At 49.7% G+C, this 15359-nt stretch overlaps 1 protein-coding gene across 3 annotated transcripts in view; it reads left to right on the top strand.

The window, feature by feature from the left end:
- Nucleotides 1-15359, top strand: part of LOC144699585 (carbonic anhydrase-related protein 10) — a 265727-nt gene that overhangs the window by 240740 nt on the left and 9628 nt on the right. For 2 of the 3 annotated variants that reach the window (XM_078570624.1, XM_078570622.1), the window contains 3 exons: nucleotides 950-1104; nucleotides 14305-14479; nucleotides 15299-15359. In XM_078570624.1, the coding sequence (XP_078426750.1) occupies nucleotides 950-1104; nucleotides 14305-14479; nucleotides 15299-15324 (356 nt within the window). In that variant the 3' untranslated portion in view covers nucleotides 15325-15359. The remainder of the gene's footprint in view (nucleotides 1-949; nucleotides 1105-14304; nucleotides 14480-15298) is intronic. The other variant, XM_078570623.1, reaches the window with a different exon arrangement.

The following is a 15359-nucleotide window of genomic DNA, read 5'->3' as shown; positions in this document are numbered from 1 at the left end:
CACCTGGGAGTGTCTCAGGATGTACAAGTCATGGGAGCTGCCAGGGTACCTTACACTGACTTGCAGAATCTGCATCCTGTGGTCACACACTATCTGCACGTTCATGGAGTGGGATCCCTTCCTGTTGACAAAGGCACCGGGCTCACCCGCTGGCGCCTTGATGGCCACATGTGTGCAGTCGATGGCATCCTGAGTGCGAGGGAACCCAGTGACCACTGCAAAGCCTCCGGCTCGCTCAGCCTGGCTGGCCTCCTCCATACGGTAAAGGCTAAAGGTCAGGACCCGCCTGAACAGAGCGTGTCACCAGCTTGACACAACTGTGGACAGCTGATTGGGAGACTCCACAAAGACCCCCCACTGACCCCTAGAAAGAGCCAGAGGCATAGAAGCTGAGGGGCACTGTGACCTTCAGGGTCACTGGCATGGGGTGACCTCCCCTCCTCCCTTCCCCCACCTCCCTCACTCCTCATTCCACCCCCTCACTACCTGTCCCTCTCACTCCCCCTCACTCCCCCCTCACTCCTCCCCCTCACTCCATCCCCCTCACTACTGCCCCCTCACTACTGCCCCCCACCTTGTCCCCCCCAAGATGAGTGAAGTGTGTTGAGGACACTCGATGCCCAGTCTCTCTTCCAACTGGAGCTGTTTTCAACCCGAGCCGTTGATAGAATTGTGTCACCATGGATACCGGAGTGTGGTGCTGTGAGTGAGGGGGATCTGCTGTAAAGCAGTGAAAACAGATGCCTAATTAAGAATTTATTTAGCAATTAGCCTCTCTAATTATTCATGGAAATATTCCACCTCTAATTCAGCGCTTGGATAGGAAAGTATTTCATTTGATTCAGTGCAACATTTGACTTGGAACTGTACAGATTTCAAACTGATTTTTGCAGCATCGTATAACACGGGATTTGGACTTGTTTGAAATTGTTTTGCTTTTATTTTGTAGACGATGCATATTTGCTGCAGGGACTAAACATTGAAGGGCTATACCCTGAAACTCCCAGCTTCATTACATACGAGGGATCGATGACCACCCCACCCTGTCACGAAACGGTGACGTGGATTATAATGAATAAGCCGATCTATGTCACACGGATGCAGGTGAAGATTATTGATTTGCTCTTTTAATATCCTTCAGCTTCTCCCCTGATCCCTGGGCAGGATGGTTAGGTCACAGAGTGCGGGAACGTGCCCGACCCGTTCGGATGTGAAACCGCGCGATATTCCGGTCAGCGGGCGGGCGCAAAAGCCAGAAGCGCGTCCGCCGACAATCGAGAGGCCGATCAAGGTCATTAAAGTTGTCATTGTCTCTGATTTTTCGTGGTCAGTCCGACCTTACAGTTGGCGGGCAGGCAGACTTTGCATTTTTCCTGAAACCTCATCCAAGGGCGGGATGAGGCTTCCGTATTTAAATTTTTTTTAAAAAAAGCCTATGGGCAGCATTTTCATCGTGGATCTGCTCAGGCGACTGATTGGACGTTTTTATTTCCCCTGATTTTACAAACTTTATCCACCTTGTTCTCAAGTCTTCAGTGCCCTGAGGCTGCTCTCAGCCTCCAGGGAGCCTTCATTCAGCACCCCCTCCTCCCCCCGCAACCCCACCCCCCACCCAACCCCCACCCCGGCAGCGCTGAGGGGTTCAGCGCACACTTCACACTGGCTGACCGATAATTAGCCAGCCAGTGTGAAACCACAGGCCGGAGAGCCGGATCGGGCACTCTGTTCCCTCACTGACCCCAGAGCCGCCAATCACACTGCCCGCCAATCTAAAAATTCTTTTAGGTTTTCCCAGATCCCCAGCTGAAAATCTTCAGTTACGGGGGGTAGGGGATTAGGAAAGGAATCCAAATCACTTTCCATTTGTGTGAATTTAACAAGTGACCATTAAAGAAAGACTTGCATTTCTATAGAGCCTTTCATGGCCCCAGATTGTCCTAAAACACTTTACAGCCACGGAAGCCGTTTTTTGAAGTGTGATGTAGGAAACGTTGGAACCAATTTACACACAGCAAACTCCCTGGAGGAGCGGTGAGGTCGATGACCCGATAATCTGTTTCCATGGTGTCGATTGTTCGATGGACAATGGTGAGGACATCAGGAAGAACTCGCGCCCGTCTTTGAAATAGTGGCTGGGAACTTTTATGGCCACTTGAAAGAGAGCAGATGGGGGGGTCTCAGTTTAAGGCCACATCTGGAAAGCGGCACCACTGACAGTGCAGCTTTCCCTCAGTGCGGCACCGGGAGTGTCAGCCTGGATTCCATGTTCGAACCCCTGGAGTGGGCATTGAAGCCATTTTCTGCCTCAGAGACAGCAGAGGATGATAAAGTACCCCAGGGTGTGGAGTCAGGGGGATTGGCAGGGTGGGGGATGGGGTAGGGCTGGGGGGGATGCCCATGTCTTTACCTGAGGTTCACATGCCTACACTCTCTGAGTGAGCACTTAGCAGGGGCCTGATGCCCACTTTGATTCAGAAACAAGTCTCCGCTCACACTGTCTGCTGCAGGTCAACTAAGCCAACAACAACTTGCATTTATATAGCACCTTTAATGCAGTAAAAGCGTCCTAAGTTGCTTCAGAGGAATGTTATCAAGCTATAAATTGAAACCAAATTGCAAAATGTCTTGTTAGGGCAGGTGACTGAATGCTTGGTCAAAGATGCCAGTTTTAGGGAGCATCTTTAAGGACAAGAGAGGGACGAGGAAGTTTTGGGAGGGAATTCCAGAGCTCTCTATCACTCTCTATCCCTCCCCCTCTCCCTCTCCCCCTCCCCTTCTACTTCTCCACCCCTTCCCCTCCCTCCCCCTCCCCCCTCCCTCCCTCTCCCTCCCCCCTCCCTCCCTCTCCAGCCCTCTCCCTCCCTCTCCCACCCCTCACCTTCCCTCTCCCTCTCTTCTCCCTTGCCCACCCTCCCCACTAGCCACGGCCGCCAATGGTGAAGTAATTGATATTCAGGGATGTGCAAGAGGCCAGGATTAGAGATATCTCGGAGGGTTGTGGGGTTGGAGGAGATTACAGAGATAGGGAGGGGGCGAGGCCATGGAAGGGTCGAATGAGAATTTTAAAATTGAGCAGAGGGTAAACCGAAGCTGAACTAAACTCAAAGTTTGGACTTCCTTCAACTCCACTGGGCCAGGAGGAGGCCATTCAGCCCCTCGAGCCTGTTCTGCCTTTCCACTAGGTCATGGCCGATTCCCTTTCCTGCCTTGGCTCCTTATCCCTCCATTAAAGATCTATAACTCCGAATCTGTAAAGTTCCAATTGATCCAATGTTCAGGGTGGGGGAGAGAGTTCCAGATTCCCACTCCTCAACCTTGAATAACCTGCCTGTAATTTTAGAATCTCTGCCCTCACAGTGGATGATATCTAGTGAGCCATCAAATGTAAACAATATATAGGGCCTGGGGCTGAGGCTCTATCTTAAAGCAAAAGCCCCCTTTTAATGTCTTAATTAAGCTACTTTCTGTAATAATTGGCTCGATACTGATAAATTACACACTTAATTTTGCTTTTCACAATGTTTGCCCAGTCACTGTGTCTCAGAAATTGGAATCTTTCTCCTGAACAAAATCCGTTCAGGTTCCACATTGACGGACGGGTGATTCCCCTTCTCTATTTTTTGGGAAATGATTTGCACAGATTGTTGCTGTAAAATCAGAATTGGGATTTAGGCTAGATGGATTATTTATATCCATGCATTCTAATCAATCCATTAAACAAGAGAGAATCAAATCTAGGACACAGCATTCAGACAGAATCCTCTTTCCAAAACCACAGCCTCTAATCCCTGATGGATACAATAATGAAGAACAAACAGCAAAAGAACAGCTGAGCCATCAAAACTACCCCCCCCTCCCCCTGCATGACCCCCTCTCCCTCCCCTTTCCCTTCCCCCTCACCCAGTCTCCACTCCACCACTCCCCCTTTCTCCCCTTCCCCTTCCCACTCCTCATTCCTTGACCCCCTTTCTCTCCCTCTCTCTCCCTCTCCCATCCTCTCTTACCCTCCCACTCTCTTTGTCATTCTCTATCCCTCCCCCTTTCCCTCTCCCCCTCCCCTTCTACCTCTCCTCCCCTTCCCCTCCCTCCCTCTCCCTCTCCCACCACTGACCCTCCCTCTCCCTCTTCTCCCTTGCCCACCCTCTCCCCTACCTCTCCCCTCTCTCCCTCTCCCCTCCCCCTCTCTCCTTTCCCCCATTCCCCCCCCCCTTCCCCTACCCCCTCTCCCCCTCCCCCTTCCCCCATTCCCCCTCCCCCTCCTCCCTCTCCCCTCCCCCTCTCCCCTCCCCCTCTCCCCCTCGCCCCCTCTCCCCGCTGCCCTCCCCCTCTCCCCTTCCCCCATTCCCCCTCTTCCCCTCCCCCTCCTCCCCCTTTCCCTTCCCCCTCCCCTCCCCCCTCTCCCCCCCTCCCCCCTCTCCCCGCTGCCCTCACCTCCGCTTTCCCAGTAGCCCTGCAATTTTCAGCTTTTCAAGTATTTATCCAATTCCCATTTGAAATGTTATTATTGAACCTGTTTCCATCGCCCTTTCAGGCAGCACCTCCCAGACCCTAACAACTCACTGCCTCCTCATTTCCCCTCTGGTTGACTTGATGAATTAAGCCGTAGTTTGAACCAAAACTAGCAAAAAAAACCCCAAAAACAATGACAAAGTCTAATCAGAGGCAGGAAGTTTACATTGAAGAAATGATCCTTGTCGATCACTGTGAAGAGTTTGTTTGCAATATTTCATCTGCTTTTAATCCTGCTGATGGGTAAGAGTTTATGAGGTCGTTATAATGAACCAGTGATGGTTTTGAGTGTTTACATCGTTGTATTGCGAGGAACGGGAGCCATCAAAGGGGATTTGGTTTTGTTACAGAGATTGGGAGGGGGGGAAAAACAGGACCTCTGGCATTTAAATTTCAAATGATCTAGGGGGCTGAGGGTTGGAAAATCTAGAGTCAGAGGATGGGATTTTGACTTTGGCGGGTCCGTAAAATCCCACCCGTCGAGTCACTTACAGCAAGGAGGGTTACAGGAGGCCATTCAGCCCCATCGAGTCCATGCCAGCTCTTTGTAGAGCAATCAGTCTTCCCCATTCCCCGCACTCTGTCCCCTTTTCCCCTCAACTGCCCGTCCCAATTCCCTTTTGAAATCATTCACCTTCTTCGTTTCCACCCCCATCGTGGGCAGCGAGTACCGGGTCATTACCACTCGCTGTGTAAAACTGTTCTTCCACATCCCCCCCTCCGTATCTCTCACCCCAAACCTTAAACCTGTCCCCCCGACCCCCCCAGCCCTTATACAATCTGCTAATGGGGACAGTTTTTCTTTGTCTGCCTTATCTAAACCTGTCACCATCTCTTGTTCACCTCTATCAAATCCCCCCTCAATCTCCTCTGCTCCAAGGAGAACAACCCCAGCATTTCCAGCCCAGCCTTGTCACTAAAATCCCCGGACTCAGCCCCATGTTTGGGCACTGACTCTGCGCTGGCCAAGAGAAACTGCTGCCTAACCTTCCTCCTCCAAAACCCAGGATTACTGAGGGCTCTGGCCCATGAAGTCTATTCTTGTTGAGAATGTGTCAAATATTTTGGCTCTATATAGAGAGACCTTGTACTATCTGATAAATCAGGTAGTATTTTTATTCTGTTTTAACAATGCCAGAACTGACTGTCGCACTCTGTGAACATTGCTGTGACACACCACGTAGCACCTAGTCACTTCTCAGTAACATCACCAGCAACATTAAAAGGGTTTTCATGTTGAATTCCTAACTTGGCTATCACAGTTAATGTGAGCAGCCACTATCTGCTAAACACAAGCCCGATTCAAACATCATCAAAGCATTGACTACCATCCGAACCGATCCCCATTGTAAAGAATTCCAAATCCAACTCCTTATCCCAATGGACCAAGCTCCTTCCCATTCACTCCTAATGTATACAATCCCAATGGACCAACCCTTTCCCATTCACTCCCAATGTACACAATCCCAATGGACCAACCCCCTTCCCATTCACTCCTAATGTACACAATCCCAATGAACCAAGCCCCTTCCCATCCTAATGTATACAATCCCAATGGATCAAACACCTCCCCATTCACTCCTAATGTATACAATCCCAATAGACCAACCCCCTTCCCATTCACTCCTAATGTACACAATCCCAATGAAGCAAGCCCCTTCCCATTCACTCCTAATGTATACAATCCCAATGAACCAAGCCCCTTCCCATTCACTCCTAATGTATACAATCCCAATGGATCAAACCCCTCCCCATTCACTCCTAATGTATACAATCCCAATGGACCAACCCCCTTCCCATTCACTCCCATTGTACACAATCCCAATGGATCAAACCCCTCCCCATTCACTCCCATTCTGTAGAGACATAATGAATTGCAGCTCTCCAGTTCTCCTTCCTCCCTTAAGACCCTCTTTAGGAGGAGTTAAAGAATGGGTTTTAATGCCTCGTCTCTACTTAGTGTTGATTTTTGCCTGATGACCTTTTGATGAAACTCTTGGGGATGGTTTCCTATGTTTAAGGTGCTGTTTCTATGTAAGTTGTTGCAATATTGCCTCTATTTGGCAAATTGAATCTGCGGACAGCAGTAAGAATTTACAGAGTTTTCACTGCCGTGAATTATTTCTGTTGGTTTAGTTCAGGCTGAGTGGATGATGACTCTGGTTATGATATGAGGATGAGCTAACAGGCTGTTTTTACCTGGAGTCAATCCAAGCGGAACATCTTTGTGATTTGATGTAATTTCTTGCCACATTAATTCTCACAATGCAATTGCGTAAACATTAAGAATGAATGTTGTACAAACATTGAAATAGAATGATACAAGCACATTGATATGAGCTTTCTGAGCTTCCATCGAGTATTACAATATCTTATCTATCCATCTGTGATAAAGTAAGGGAGAGGGTTAATGAGGGTAGTGTGGTTGATGTTGTGTATATGGACTTTCAAAAGGGGTTTGATAAAGTGTTACCTAAAAGACTTTTTAGGAAAATTGACATCTCTACAATTAAAGGGAGAGTGTCTGTGATTAAAGGGAGAGTGTCTGTGATTAAAGGGAGAGTGTCTGTGATTAAAGGGAGCGTGTCTACGATTAAAGGGAGAGTGTCTAAGATTAAAGGGAAAGTGTCTGTGATTAAAGGGAGAGTGTCTGTGATTAAAGGGAGAGTGTCTGTGATTAAGGGGAGAGTGTCTGTGATTAAAGGGAGAGTGTCTGTGATTAAAGGGAGAGTGTCTGTGATTAAAGGGAGTGTGTCTGTGATTAAAGGGAGAGTGTCTGTGATTAAAGGGAGAGTGTCTGTGATTAAAGGGAGAGTGTCTGTGATTAAAGGGAAAGTGTCTGTGGTTAAAGGGAGAGTGTCTGTGATTAAAGGGAGAGTGTGGTTAAAGGGAGAGTGTCTGTGGTTAAAGGAAGAGTGTCTGTGATGACACGAAAGTGGCTCAAGGACAGAAAGCTGAGGGAGTCATGGTGAATGGTTGTTTTTCAGACTGGAGGGGAGTATTCAGCAGTGTGTCCCAGGGCTCTGTATCAGATTCACCCCTCTTTCCGATATATATTAATGATCTAGCCTTGTGTATAAAGAACATCATCTCAAAGCTTATAGATGACTTGGAACTCAGAAATGTAATAAATAGTGAGGAGGATATTAACAGACTTCAGGAGGACACAAGCTGGGGAAACGGGCAGACACATCTCACAGAGAGGTGAGAAGAGATACAACAATTTCACACGGTAAAACAGCTCCAGGAATGTGGTCAAACAAAATTTGACACTGAGACACATTAGGAGACATTAGGACAGACGAACTAAAGCTTGGCCAAAGATGTAGGTTTTAACGAATGTCTTAAAGAAGGCAAGGGAGATGGAGAAGCCAAAAAGTTTAGGGAGGGAACCCCAGAGTTTGGGGCCTCGGCAGCCTTTCACGCTACTGGATGTCCTAAAGCTCTTTACGGCCAATGAAGTACCTTTAAAATGAGGTCACTGTTGTAATGTAGGAAACACAGCAGCCAATTTGGACATGGCAAGATCCCGCAAACAGCAACATGATAAAGACTCAGATGTTTTTGTCATGTTGATTGAGGGATAAATATTGGACAGGACACTGGGGATAACAACCCTGGCCTTATTCAAAATAGTGTCCATGGGATCTTTTACGCCCATCTGAGGGAACAGACAGGGCCTCGGTTTAATGCCTCATCAAAAGATAGCACCCCCGAGGTGTAGTACTTCCTCAGACTGCGCTGGAGTGTCAGCCGTGATTTTTATTCTCAAGTCCCGGAGTGAGACTTGAATTCCCAACCTTGTGACTCAGGGATGAGAGGTGCTACCAACTGAATCACAGCTGAAATAAAACCAGAGGACGCTGGAAAAACTCAGCAGGTCTGGCAGCATCTGCGGAGAGAAACAGAGTTAACGTTTCGAGTCCGTATGGCTCTTCTTCAGAGCTCACAGCCGACGCGTATATGGTCGAGTGATTAAAACCAGGTGCCACGATCCCCATGGAGACCAGTAACTTTTAAAAAGAAATTCAAGCTTCCGGTTAATAGCAGAAGGATAACACAACACAAGTTCATGTTTTAAGACATTTACAGTAACAAACAGCCTAAAATTACTATTGACTAAACATTACTTTTGTAGGTCACTCATAGTTTAAACTATAATACAGAACATAGGAACATACGAGCAAGAAGCCAGAGTCAGCCATTCAGCCCCTCAAGCCTTCTCCGCCATTTAATAAGGCCGTGGCTGATCTGATAGTAACCTCAAATCTGCATCTATCTCACCTACCCCCGATAACCTATCACCCCCATGTTTACCAAGAATCTCTCCGCCTCTTCCTTGTGCAAACTTTCTCCTTTTACTTTTAACACACCCAAAAACCCCACTTCACAGGTATACGTCACACCGTCCCTTAAGTAGTCATTCGATTTTCCCGCACCCAAAGTGATTTTCAGCTCCCGAGGGTTTATCCCTGTTCCTTTCCTTTTGCAGCCTGGTAACTTTTAACCCCAGACCTGTCTTACACGGTGAGGGATTTTCACGGCAATTCTCCCTCTAGTACAAGCCAGGCGAATCTTCCAGCCCCGTTTCAAATCCTCACCAATTTGGTCTTTTCAATCTGAGCGCGAGCTCCCCCCTATCCTCCACCAGCCCCTCCCCACCAGCTCCCAGCATTCCTGCATAGACACTTTCCGCTTCTGGATGCCCCCTCTCTCCCGGACCCTGGCACACTGCCTGCGTCTTGTGAGTTTTCAGGATATTTTAGAAAGGTAAGCTGACCATGGCTGGTGAGATAGGTTGGATCAAAGGAAGAGGCTTATAAAGTTGCCAAAAAATGTAGTAGGCCTGAGGATTGGGAGCTTTTAGAATTCGGCAAAGAAGGATAGGAAACTGACACAGAAAGAGAAAGTAGAACATGAAAGTAAGCCAGCGAGGGGCATAAATACAGAATGTAAAAGCTTCTGTGAGTATACACAGGTTAATAAAGACCAAGCTTGGGCCCATTACCAGCAGAGAATGGAGAATTTATAATAGGGAATAAGGAAATGGTAGAGAAACTAAACAAATACTTGGTGTCTGTATTCACAGAGGAGGATACTAAAAAAAGACCTCCCAAAAATACTGGAAAACCAAGGGGCCGGCAGGAATGAGGAGCTGAAAGAAACTAGTATCAATAAAAAAGCAGGACCAGAGAAATTAATGGGACTGAAAGTTCATAAACCCTGTGGACCAGGATGAGCTACATCCCAGAGTGTGGAAGGAGGTGGCTGTAGAGATGGTGGACGCATTGGTGATGATCTTCCAAAATTCTCTAGATTCTGGAATGGTTCCTGTCAGCCCACAGATTAAGAAAGGAGGGAGAGAGAAACAGGGAACTACAGACCAGTTAACCTGACATCAGTAGTAGGGAAAGTACTAGAATCGATAATAAAGGATGTGATAGCTGGACACTTAGAAAATAATGGTAGGATTGGGAAGAGTCAACATGGATTTATGAAAGGGAAATCATGTTTGACCAACTTTTGCAAGTTTTTTGAGGATGTACCAAGCAGAATAGAGAAGGGGGAATCAGTGGATATGCGATATTTGGATTTTCAGAAGGCTTTCGATAAGGTCCTGCACAGGAGGTTAGGAAACAAAATCGGAGCACATGGGGTTGGGGGTGATATCCTGGCATGGATTGAGAATTGGTTAATGGACAGAACACAGAGTAGGAATAAACAGATCATTCTCAGGTTGGAAGGCTGTGACTAGTGGGACACCACAAGGATCAGTACTTGGGTCCCAGCTGTTCACAATCTATATCAATGATTTGGATGTGAGGACCAAATGTAATATTTCCAAGTTTGTGGATGATACAAAGCGGTGGGAATGTGAGTTATGAGGAAGATGCAAGGAGGCTTCAAGGGGATTTGGACAGGCTTAATGAGTGGGCAAGAACATCGCAGTTGGAATATAATGTGGATAAGTGTGAGGTTATCCACTTTGGTAGAAAAAACAGAAAGGCAGAATATTTCTTGGATGGTGAGAGACTGGGAAGTGCTGATATCCAAAGAGACCTGGGTGTCCTTGTTCATGACTCACTGAGAGCTAACATGCAGGTACAGCTGGAGGGCAGTTGTATAGAGTTTTGGTGAGACCACACCTGGAGTATTGTGTACAGTTTTGGTTTCCTTATCTAAGAAAAGATATACTGGCTGTAGAGAGAGTGCAGCAGAGGTTCACCAGACTAATTCCTGGGACAGCGGGACTTACCAATGAGGAGAGATTGAGGAGACTGGGCCTGTACACTCCAGAGTTTAGAAGAGTGAGAGGTGATCGTATTGAAACCTACACAACACTCACAGGGCTCGACAGGCTGGGTGTATGAAGGCTGTTTCCCCCTGGCTGGGGTGGGGTGGTCTACACCCAGGAGCCACAGGGCAGAACTTTGCCCTTGGTGGGCATGTGGGCCCCACCAGCTCGGCAGCGGGCAGGCAGCCGAACTCTGCTGCCGAAACGGGGCCTGCCGCCATTTTGAGTGGGCGGGCCAATTAAGGCCCGGCCAATGGCCTGTCCGACAGGAAGCGCTATGCGGGGTGGGGGGGGAGGGATTTCCCAGCTGTCAAGGACCGCACACTGCTCCTTGAGGCAAAGTCCTGTCTCAGGGAGATTCGTGAGAGGTAAGTAAACTCTAAAAACAGAGAAATATTAAAATTATTAACATGTCCCCCTCATGTGACAATGTCACACGAGATGGGACATGTTAATAAGAAACACATTAACTTTATGAAACTTTTTAAAAACGGACATGAAACCTCATCCCGCCAGTGGATGAGGTTTCATGTTTTATCAGGAGCCCGCTGGGGCTCCTGGCCTGCCCGCCAGCCTTAAGGTTGGACGGGCAGGTCTTTAATTATCTTAATTAGCCTGTCAATGGCCTTAATTGGCCATTGACAGATCGGCGGGTGGACAGCTGATTTCGCTGTCCGCCCGCCTTCCTCAATATTTAAAAGGGACTGGGATGACATCAGGGGTTCCTCCCGACATCATCCCGCGTCATTTTCCCCTCGGCGAGCAGGCCCCGCCCCCAAATCACCGACTGGAAAATCCTGGTCACAGTCCCAGAATAAGGGGCAGGTCATTTAAGACTGAGGGTGGTGAATCTCTGGAATGCTCTGCCCCAGAAAGCCTGCGGAGGCCCAGTCACCGAATATGTTGAAGAATGAGATCGATAGTTTTTTACATGTTAAGGGACACGGGAATAGTGCGGGAATATTGTGTAGAAGTAGAAGATCAACCCTGATCCGGTTGAATGGCACAGCCGGCTCGAGGGGCTGAATGGCCTCCTCCTGCTCTTATGTTTTATGTTTCTTAATGGAACCGGGTGAGAGCAGTCTGACCCGGCTGAGGACAGGGGAGACAGCGTTTGGAGGAGGATGGTGCAGAAAACTGTGTCAAAGGCAGCAGGCAGCTCGAGAAGGAACCTGTACCCCAGTGAGTCAGTGTGTGTGGAACTGTACCCCAGTGAGAGTCAGTGTGTGTGGGATTGTACCCCAGTGAGAGTCAGTGTGTGTGGAACTGTACCCCAGTGAGAGTCAGTGTGTGTGGAACTGTACCCCAGTGAGAGTCAGTGTGTGTGGGATTGTACCCCAGTGAGAGTCAGTGTGTGTGGGATTGTACCCCAGTGAGAGTCAGTGTGTGTGGAACTGTACCCCAGTGAGAGTCAGTGTGTGTGGAACTGTACCCCAGTGAGAGTCAGTGTGTGTGGAACTGTACCCCAGTGAGAGTCAGTGTGTGTGGGATTGTACCCCAGTGAGAGTCAGTGTGTGTGGAACTGTACCCCAGTGAGAGTCAGTGTGTGTGGAACTGTACCCCAGTGAGAGTCAGTGTGTGTGGAACTGTACCCCAGTGAGAGTCAGTGTGTGTGGAACTGTACCCCAGTGAGAGTCAGTGTGTGTGGGATTGTACCCCAGTGAGAGTCAGTGTGTGTGGAACTGTACCCCAGTGAGAGTCAGTGTGTGTGGAACTGTACCCCAGTGAGAATCAGTGTGTGTGGAACTGTAACCCAGTGAGAATCAGTGTGTGTGGAACTGTACCCCAGTGAGAGTCAGTGTGTGTGGAACTGTATCCCAGTGAGTCAGTGTGTGTGGAACTGTACCCCGGTAAGAGTCAGTGTGTGTGGAACCGTAACCCAGTGAGAGTCAGTGTGTATGGAACTGTAACCCAGTGAGAGTCAGTGTGTGTGAAACTGTACCCCAGTGAGTGTCAGTGTGTGTGGAACTGTACCCCAGTGAGAGTCAGTGTGTGTGGAACTGTACCCCAGTGAGAGTCAGTGTGTGTGGAACTGTACCCCAGTGAGTGTCAGCACATCCATTGATAAAATGAAGGGAATGCTTTTCCCCTTGTCGGGCAGGCCTGGGAGGGGGGTGTGAGCTCAGTGAAAGCTCCCTGAACGCACAGAGCTGGCTCAGGAAGCTGAAGATTTTTTGCCTGAAAAATAAGGATTTTACAAATGAGATAAACATGTCTCCACACATGACTCACTCACAGGAAGATGTTAAAAAGGAAGCTGAAAATCCTTTATTGCTTTTTCACTTTGTGTTGGAAACCTCATCCCGCCCGTTTTTGAGGTTTTGTTAAAAATGCAAAGGCCGCCTGGTCTATTTGCCTGTCCGCCAAAATCCAACTTCATTCATTACTTAAGGGCCTTAATAAGCCTGTTACCCCAGGCACACTGTCACCGCTCATGTGTGTGGGCCGACCGAAGGATTGCGAGAGAGCGCAGTGACGCCATCGCCCACTGTCACTCCCCACTCGGGTAACACCATCGCCACTCTCACCGCCCCCCTCGGCAGATACCATTGCCACTGTCACCCCCCCTCGGCTAACACCATCGCCACTGTAACCCCCGCTCGGCTAACACCATCGCCACTGTAACCCCCGCTCGGCTAACACCATCGCCACTGTCACCCCACCCCTCGGCTAACACCATCGCCACTGTAACCCCCGCTCGGCTAACACCATCGCCACTGTAACCCCCGCTCGGCTAACACCATCGCCACTGTCACTCCCCCCGCTCGGCTAACACCATCGCCACTGTCACCCCACCCCTCGGCTAACACCATCACCACTGTAACCCCCGCTCGGCTAACACCATCGCCACTGTAACCCCCGCTCGGCTAACACCATCGCCACTGTCACTCCCCCCTCGGCTAACACCATCGCCACTGTCACTCCCCCCTCGGCTAACACCATCGCCACTGTCACCCCCCCTCGGCTAACACCATCGCCACTGTCACCCCCCCTCGGCTAACACCATCGCCACTGTCACTCCCCCCTCGGCTAACACCATCGCCACTGTCACTCCCCCCCCTCGGCTAACACCATCGCCACTGTCACTCCCCCCCCTCGGCTAACACCATCGCCACTGTCACCCCCCCCTCCACCGCTCGGCTAACACCATCACCACTGTCACCCCCCCCTCGGCTAACACCATCGCCACTGTCCCTCCCCCCCCTCGGCTAACCCCATCGCCACTGTAACCCCCCCTCGGCTAACCCCATCGCCACCGTCACCCCCCCTCGGCTAACACCATCGCCACTGTCACCCCCCCCTCGGCTAACACCATCGCCACTGTCCCTCCCCCCCCTCGGCTAACACCATCGCCACTGTCCCTCCCCCCCCTCGGCTAACCCCATCGCCACCGTCAACCCCCCCTCGGCTAACCCCATCGCCACCGTCACCCCCCCTCGGCTCAGGCGCAGAAGCAAACACTCTGCCCCAAGTAACGTCCTCACTGCGTTTTGTTTCAGATGCATTCTTTAAGACTCCTGAGTCAAAACCAGCCGTCACAGATATTCCTGAGCATGAGCGACAACTTCAGACCAGTGCAGCCACTCCATAACCGCTGCATTCGAACAAACATCAACTTCAGCCTCCAAGGAAAGGACTGTCCCAACAACAGAGCACAGAAGCTGCAGTACCGAGGTGAGACCACCCAGGCACACTTCCCCGTGCGTACCCACACTCTGTATCCCCCCCCACACTTTGCCCCTTCGCTCTGCTCTGTCAGTTACCCCATCACTATCTATAACCCAATACCCTTCCTCATCATTTTACCCCGACACTCTGCCCCAGTGGTGTCGCCGAAAATTGTACCCCAACTCTCTTTGATACCACTGTACCCCTCCACTGTACCTTGCAACTGTACCCCAGCACTGTACCCTGGTGTTAACACACATCACTGTACACTGTCAGTGAGCGGTGCTGGGTTCTGTGGTGCAGTGGTTTTGACCAGGGTCTGTGCTGGGTTAAGTGACGGCAGCTGCAGCAGCAACGGCTACTCTGTGGTGCTCAGTATTCCTGACCCCAGAAATCCCGGTTTTTGATTGCAGGCTTGACGTATCCGGTTGGAACTGCATCCAGTCTTCAGCCACTGTCCGTAGTCACAAGGCACAGTGACCAGGGGCAGGAGTGCAGAGTAATGGCCTGGCCAAGAGGATACTGCAAGGCCACAGCACTGTCCAGCTGTGGTCACCTAACTCAGACCGGCTCCGAAACTGGAGCTGGGATCTTGTTTGGTCTTTATGGCTGGGATCAACAGTGGGGCATGTGGTGGGGGAGGGCTGGCAATGTGTGGGTTTGCATGGGGAGCAGTCAGCCTAGCAAGTAATGATCTTTAACCAGGGTGAGTCTATATCACTCACACGGTGTGATGGAGCCCTCTGTGTGTTTGCTGCAATGTGTAAATCTGTAGTAGGAACCAATCACTTTTTAAGACCCTTCCAACTGGGTTAAATCTTTCAGCTCAGCAAACTGCTCAGTGGGGATGAGCTGGAACATTCTTTCCCCTCCAAATTGATCCGCA

The sequence above is a fragment of the Cetorhinus maximus genome, chromosome 24, assembly GCF_964194155.1.
Source record: "Cetorhinus maximus chromosome 24, sCetMax3.hap1.1, whole genome shotgun sequence".
NCBI classification, from domain to species: Eukaryota; Metazoa; Chordata; class Chondrichthyes; order Lamniformes; family Cetorhinidae; genus Cetorhinus; species Cetorhinus maximus.
Note: the sequence above shows the minus strand (reverse complement) of the source record. Positions and strands in the feature narration are given on the sequence as shown.